Source organism: Gossypium arboreum, chromosome 4 (genome assembly GCF_025698485.1).
Source record: "Gossypium arboreum isolate Shixiya-1 chromosome 4, ASM2569848v2, whole genome shotgun sequence".
NCBI classification, from domain to species: Eukaryota; Viridiplantae; Streptophyta; class Magnoliopsida; order Malvales; family Malvaceae; genus Gossypium; species Gossypium arboreum.
This window is the reverse complement of record NC_069073.1, coordinates 12,145,712-12,152,929: the sequence shown is the minus strand read 5'-3', so window position 1 is coordinate 12,152,929 and position 7,218 is coordinate 12,145,712. Positions and strand designations below refer to the sequence as shown.

The window sequence follows — 7,218 nt, the reverse complement described above, 5'->3', positions numbered from 1 at the left end:
ATTAAAACGCATGAGTTTTAAAAATCAAAAGACAAGCTTATTCTCGAGGTTTTAAAATGTTGTGTCTTAACGTACTGAATGTGGCATTTTGTTACTTCAGGACAAGAAGGTCTTTAACATCTATTCTGATTTACTCAAGTAAATCCTTCGTAAAAACCAATATTAAAAGAGGGGATCATATTTTTAATTCTTTTAGAGTTTTTTTAAATTTCGACATTAAGACATTAATTAATCAATTAGATACCAATTTTGGGCGTTTTGAGGGTGCTAATCCTTCCTCGTACGTAACCGACTCCCGAACCTGTTCTCTCAAGTTTCGTAGACCAAAAATATCATTTTAGTAAACTGAAATGTTTTATTAAAACAAAGGTGATCTGATCCCACATAATAAAGATCGATGGCGACTCCCGTTTTTTCGTTTTCAAAATCAAAGTCGATCCTTATTTTTCAAAAAATAGTTTTGACAATCAACATTAATAAAAAAGGATCGTATTTTAAATTCTTTTCGAATTTTCAACTTTCAATGTTTAGACATTATTTAATCAATTAAGTATAAATTTTGAGCATTACGAGGGTGTTAATCCTTCATCGTACTTGAACCTGTTTTCTTGAATTTCGTAGACTAAAATTGTTATTTTTGTAAATCAAAATGTTTTATTAAAACGATTGATCACGAGGTGACCCGATCACCACCGTCAAAAAAGATTGGTGACGACTACGTTTTTATTCGTTTTCATTTTTAAAATAAAGTTAACCCGTTTTTTAAAAAAAAATAGTGCAATGAAGACAGTTCGTGTGTGGAAAACTTGTTTGGAAAGCTGTTTTCTAATTTAATTTCTTGAAATATTTGATGTTACAATTTTTATTTACTTAAAAAGAGGGTCAGTAGCGAGGGAAAAAACTTAATTACCGATTAGCTAAATTATATCTTGTATGGAAACCAAGTTTACAAACTGCCTCCTAATGATGTGCCGGGAGATCTCCAACAACGGGACTTAGCCTGTGATTTTACTGATTTTTTGATTTGATGTAATAGATTGTTTTTCTTCACCCCAAAAAAATTATTTTCTTGTTATTAACTTCTTAACATATTTGGCCATTCAAAATAAAAATTCCTTTAACATATTTTATTTAGGGAAAAATAATCCAATAATCACTCAAACTTTGATGCAAGAGGCAAAAGAGTCACTCTAATTTCATTTCAATCATTTAACTTCCGAAAAATAACAAATCAGCCCAGCCCATTTAACTATTTTCCGTCGTATATATAACAGAAAAATGACATGACATTTAACAGAATCCTTGACCGGCCAGTTAGAGGGTTAGCATCAGTTTAAACAGCCCCATTTAAGAGTTTAGGGTTCAGGCAGTAAAAGAAGAAGAAAAGGAGGAGGAGGAGGAGGAGAGAAGAAATGGAGATGCCAACTGTGATTCCGGTGTGCTATTGTGGAAACCCATCTAATCTAAAAATGTCTTCATCCAATCACAATTAAGGTAGGAGGTTTTTTGGGAGTAGAATGTTGAAGTAACATGTCAAACATGAGTGTCAAACTCGGACAAAAAGACTTATTTTCGAACATGAACCAATAAACAGTGTCTAATAGGAGGAGTAAGCCGGAACGATAAATAAATATTTGCTTAAATAGCACTTCATTCCCCTTTTAATTTTATATTAACAGGAGTTTCGGAAATTATTCAAATGCAATCTTCTTCAGATAATCATTGATTTTGTGCCATTCATAATACATTTCACCAAATCCAGTATTCGACAGAAATCAAAGAAGAGGGCAGAATCTTTACCTTCGAGTCCGTCTCGATGATATCTATTGCTGCCAGTGAGGTTGTTGCAAGGACTCCCTCCCACCACAAGGTCGAATCCTCCAAAATTTTTAATCAGTTGCTCCAAACGGTCCCCGTTTAGTTCTTGAACATCTTGGATGTCAGTCAAAGTCCCTCTCTGGTTTGTTTGTTCCCACCAACTCCTAAGAATATTTCGGTTCACTTCAGCTATTTCCACCGCTACCACATTTTTCAAAGGGATACCGAGTCGGTGGAGAGCAACCTCCGCACCTCCAATCCCAGAGAAAAGGGACAACAGATTGATACCACCGGGGAACTTATCTTTTAAAACCGAAAAGTGATACGCCACTGTGTCAATCTGAAATCAATTCTTCTATAAGCACAATATCTCAACCAGAGAATTTGTGCACATCGGACAGCAATATGACAGAACTAATTCAAAACTTGGGTAATCACTTGAAATAGTCTAAATACTTTGCATTGCATTCCTGTGTTCTAGTCAGTATTTATAAAAAAAAAGAAAAAAGTAACAGAACATGAAAAAGATAGGAAGAATCACGCACCTGAAATGAGTTACCAAGTGATTTGTATCTATCTGTCCGACTGATTCCCCCTCCTCTTGTGTGGTTTCTAGGGAATCCCAAAAGCATTTCCACTTCATCAGGTTCAAGTGGAGCAACCTTGTTCCTTCCAACCCAAACCAGATTCCATTTTCTGCATTGTTCGAGAACAAACTTTTGGATGCCCAACGGCGGTTCACCATCAGAATCTTCTAATGCCTTGCGAATCTTATCCGTCAATCTTGCACTTGCTATACAGGTTTGCAAGCAGTTCAATTTCGTTCGCGTGTCCCAGGATGGCCACCATTTCCTTGTTAGTGGAAAAGCTTCATGAATAGTTCGTGGAGGAAATGGAAGAAGGGGAAATCTATTATCAATTGGCAGATTATGAACATAGCCCCTCTTCCTTGCAGCAGCACAAAAGAACTTTGAATCAACAAACTCAGGCTCCACATCATATAAGAAGCGCGAAATGGTGGTCCAAACACCTTTTGGAGCAAGTGCTACATTCTCGTAGTAGAAGTATGGAGGCCCTAAAGCTGCTTCTGGAAGTACTCTATTAGTGATCTGATCTGGTTCATTGGGGACCCCGAAACCAATCATAGGATTAGGAAGATGAACTGCATCATCATCTTCATCAAACCTCTTTTCAAGCTTAAGCTTCTTCTTCCTTAACAACAAATCATAACCCCAGTTTCGCCTCTTCTTGTGACTAGAGCCATTGCTGAATGGCTTCTACAAAATTAGATTGAAAATCATTGGTGAAAGTTTTACAGAAAATAGTAAGAAGAAAACTGCAACAAGTTGAAAAAGTAAATAGAAAACAACAAACTATGAAAGATATAGAAACAGTATTGCAAGTCTGGAGTGTTCGAAAAAAGGAAAGGAAACTACCTTGTCTTCAAGTGGAAAAAGTGCATCAGCAGCCTTTGCAATTTGCGCAGCACATATAAAGTCGGTTAACTCCTCAATTGTGGAGTCTGGACCTGCAACATTTGAAGTTAAGATATAACCTCAATTCTTAACTAAGACCACCCTCTTACAACTTAAAAATGGCCAAGGATAAAACCTAAGTATCACAAAAACCTTCTATAAAGACAGAAGCCCAGGGTGCCACCTAAAAGGTTCATAGTTGAACATTCAGAATTCTCTAAAAGGAAGTTGGGGCAAATTTTGTCTGTAAAGCCCAAAGCAACTAAGGACTACTGAGACTTGCAACTTGGGTATTTTATAAACAGAACAATAAAAATGAGAATTGATCTTAACATTCTTCTACGGTAGAATAAAATTGATTGCCAATCATATATGACAGATATGAAAGTTTACCATTTTCAATACAACAATTGAAGAGTCTAGGATCCTTTATACTGTCCAAATGAAACTTTGACATCCTACCAACCATCAACAAGAATATATTGCAAAAATGAATGAGATAACACAAACCACATCTCTCCATGGCTACTGAAGCCTCTGCTTCTGAGTACCCCATTTTTGTCAAGTGTAACAATTTTCTCCCCTCCTCAGAACTAGGACTCATAATTTCCTGGAACAAAGAAATATAAATGTAAAAACATACTCAAATCATCTGCAAGTTAACATACATAATCATCAGTAGCCGAACTGTAGCATCTACATAAATGCGAATCAAATGGCTAAAGGTCACATTATATTATCAAAGCAGATACAAAGAAGAAAGGCAAAACCACCTCAAGAATAAAATTTTCATTGGTAAAAGATAATTTTTTTTTAAATGTCAGAAAATTGAGAAACAAAATAATCAAAGCAAGTTTAGATACCTCGGACTCAGAAAAACTATCAAAATCAGAGAAATCATTCAGCAAACTCCCTTCATAATCTGATGAGCAGTTACCAGAGTCAGGATTTTGCTGAACGGAAGCAGTTGTTTCAAGAGCCTGCAAATTTTAAATAGGTCATTCATCAAAGTACAGAGACAATAAACAATTCTTTGTGAGGTACTCCAACAACTTACACAGACAAATCTACTTGAGGAGGATTGGCAAATATCACCTAAGCCACTAAATAAGTAGTTTTGCAATTGCATCATTATCAAGATTACTATTAAGGGAAACAAGGTTCAGGTGTATAGCTTACTGAATATGTCAATAGAGTCTCCAATATGGAATCTGTATTTCCCTCTCCTGGAAACATAAAGAACAAGATCAGATATGAAGTTGTTGAGGTGAAAACTGACTGCCAAGGAAATGAGAAAGGGTCATTACCATTTTCCTGAACCACTTTGACAACCATTTCTTCAGAAAATCCCATCCCTACAAAATGATCGATCAACTTGGAATTGGAAGAATTAGGTAATGTGCTTGCCTTCATATCAAAAAGGGGAATCAATAATTAATAAAGTAACGATATCTGTAATCTAAAAAAACCAAAAAGTCAGCAGTAAAATTCTGACGAGCATGTGAAGCAACTTTCTAGCATCATGACGCATGCAACTTAGAAGCATCTTAGAAGAGCATACACAACACAATAACTCACCGAGTACTCAAGGAGGGCTTCAAGTATCAAGTCTGAGTTTTCCTCTCCTGGACACCATTCAAAGCAGAACTATAAGTGAATTCTCAGGTGGAAACTTCTGCTCTAAGTGAAAGAAACCTATAAGCTTAACCTTTTTCTTCAACCACTTTGGCAACCATTTCTCTTGAGAACCCCATTCCGACAAAATGATCAATTATCTTGGAATTGGGAGAATTTCCAGATGAGCCCGCCTTGAGGCAGTAAAAGTTAAAAATGAGCATGTACCTTTCCAAAATGCTATGTAAACTAATTACATATGAGCATGTACCTCTGCCGAACCCAAAACAGCTTCTCCACAGGGAGTCGACAAACCCGAAGGGGCCGAGATGGCATAATTATCGATTTCCAGATCATCTTCAGTATCCCAGTCAAAATTATCAGCTTCTCCACCCGAATTATTGTCAACCTACAGAAATTACATGAGCATTAGTAGCATGCATTATATTAAGGTATAACAATTCTCTTATCTTTTGGTCAGTCGAATAATACAACTAAATCAACAAAAATAATAATACCATTTTTTTGACTTGTAGTATGAGCCAAGAAAAGCTTCTCAACCTGTAAAACAAACAAAGGAAAATTAGGAAAAAGAATAAAGATTCACAAAAAGGAAATATATATTGCAATTATAAAAATTTTTTATTCAATATCAAGTCGTTTATAAAAAATTAAATTAAAAATTAGAATAAACAAGATTAGTATTTAAATACAGATAAACTGATTGCAAAAATTAAATGCAAATTTTCGACGCTTGTATTTCCTAACTGAATAAACTGGGGCCGAGCAAGTAAAAATAAAACGAACGACTAAACAGCTGAAAAAGATAATCGTTTCTCGGAAACAAACAGAAAGAGCAAAAGAGAAACCATCATTGAAACTATCGAAATCAACGGAACAAACAGTAATTAATGATTTTATCATTTTGTTAAGTGATGGGAAATTTACATCAACGAATCAAAGACAAAATTGTTAATCTGATCCTGAAATTATCTCAAAGAAATCCGTTAAGTCGATAGTGCAGTTCACAATAGTCGGTGCAGAAAAAGAAGAAGAAGAGAAAAGCTGATGCATGCAAGGAATGAAAATGGAGGAATCAAAGTAGAAGGTTTTGGCTATGGCCGTGGATTTTTTATTTATTTTTTGAATCTTTTCTTAATAAATAATGAGTAAAAAAAAGGTTAAAGTAAAATATCCCGCCACGCGTCGGTCCGATGAGGGTTTTTTTCTTGTTCGAGTTTTGACGTTAACTCTTTTACGCAGTAAAATTTTGCATCTTTTGTTGTCGTTTCGCTGAGCCGGTTGTACGGAACGTTTGTGCTACTGCTACTGTCGTTGTGGATTTTATAAAGAAAAGGAATTAAATTAATCAATCCTAATAATTTTATTATATTATGAAATTTAAGCAGAAACACTTTTGATGGGCAAAACAAAAAAAATTAGAAATTTATTAATATATTAAAAGTTAACTAAATTAAATTTCGCAATTTGTATTTACTTTGTATTTAAAATTTTCAGACTTATTTTTTATTTAAATCTGAAAATTATAAGTGAATTTAGTACTTTTTAAAGATATTTGACTATCACAATTAAAATACATTAATGTAGTATTGATAATAAAAATATAGTGATGCGTGGCAATCTTATATTTTAACATAAATTTTCTTTTGTCATGTTGTATCAAGATGTGAGGTTGTTATGTGTTATCATACTATTAGTCACCAAATAAAATCAACATATTTTAATAATATTAATTAACTACCTAAAAAATTTGCCAAGTTGGTTTCTAAATTTAGGTGCCAATTAAGTTTAAAAAAACATATGTATCAAGTAATTATATATTAACTAGTTCAGATACCTTCATATATATTAATATTTTTACTAATAGGTCGTTTAGGATAGATATAGATTACTAACTTCATGTTATGGTGATAAAATAAAATAAAATCATTAAAATAAGTTAATAAAATTGGTATGGGTATAACTTATTTTATAAAATTTATATAAAAGATAAAAGGAAAAAAACACAATTATGATCAAATTTGTTCCTTTTACAAGAGAACAATTTTAAATCTTTAACTAATGAGTTGGTTTCTCATTAAGACTCATTTTAGATTTAAATTATTTTATAAATTTTATATAAAAATATATAAAAGCATCTTCTAAAAAGTATTTATTACTTTTAAAGAAGTTTTTACTAATTATATTAATTAATTAATATGTATATATTGATGTCATGTGAGATTAGCTTATCCCTTATTCTATTACAACTTGATAAGACGTGCAATAAAAGAAAGCTCAATGGAATTTG

General features: G+C 33.4%; 1 protein-coding gene across 5 annotated transcripts; it reads right to left on the bottom strand.

Annotated features, from left to right (window-relative positions):
• Positions 1–1,633: 1,633 nt before the first annotated feature.
• LOC108458130 (DNA (cytosine-5)-methyltransferase DRM1-like) lies at positions 1,634–6,082 on the bottom strand. 5 transcript variants are annotated; one of them, XM_053026793.1, is made up of 12 exons: positions 5,856–6,082; positions 5,426–5,468; positions 5,179–5,316; positions 5,002–5,101; positions 4,872–4,918; positions 4,601–4,700; positions 4,473–4,519; positions 4,157–4,273; positions 3,687–3,903; positions 3,255–3,346; positions 2,364–3,095; positions 1,634–2,158 (listed from the first exon to the last, which is right to left on the bottom strand). In XM_053026793.1, coding segments are annotated over exons 1-12 (2,082 nt in total). In that variant the 5' UTR covers positions 5,858–6,082; the 3' UTR covers positions 1,634–1,711. The 5 variants fall into 5 exon arrangements, with proteins under 5 accessions (XP_052882753.1, XP_052882754.1, XP_017612890.1 ...); XM_053026794.1 differs by having other exon boundaries at positions 2,364–3,092; XM_017757401.2 differs by having other exon boundaries at positions 3,804–3,903; positions 5,856–6,081.
• Between the last annotated feature and the right edge of the window lie 1,136 nt (positions 6,083–7,218).

Excerpts from the sequence above, each read along its gene's own strand:
- LOC108458130 (XM_053026793.1), bottom strand. Across the intron at positions 4,919-5,001 it reads CAAAGTGGTTGAAGAAAAAG|GAGAGGAAAACTCAGACTTG; the intron begins GTTAAGCTTATA and ends AATGGTGTCCAG. Across the intron at positions 4,274-4,472 it reads AGACTCTATTGACATATTCA|GCTCTTGAAACAACTGCTTC; the intron begins GTAAGCTATACA and ends TAAAATTTGCAG.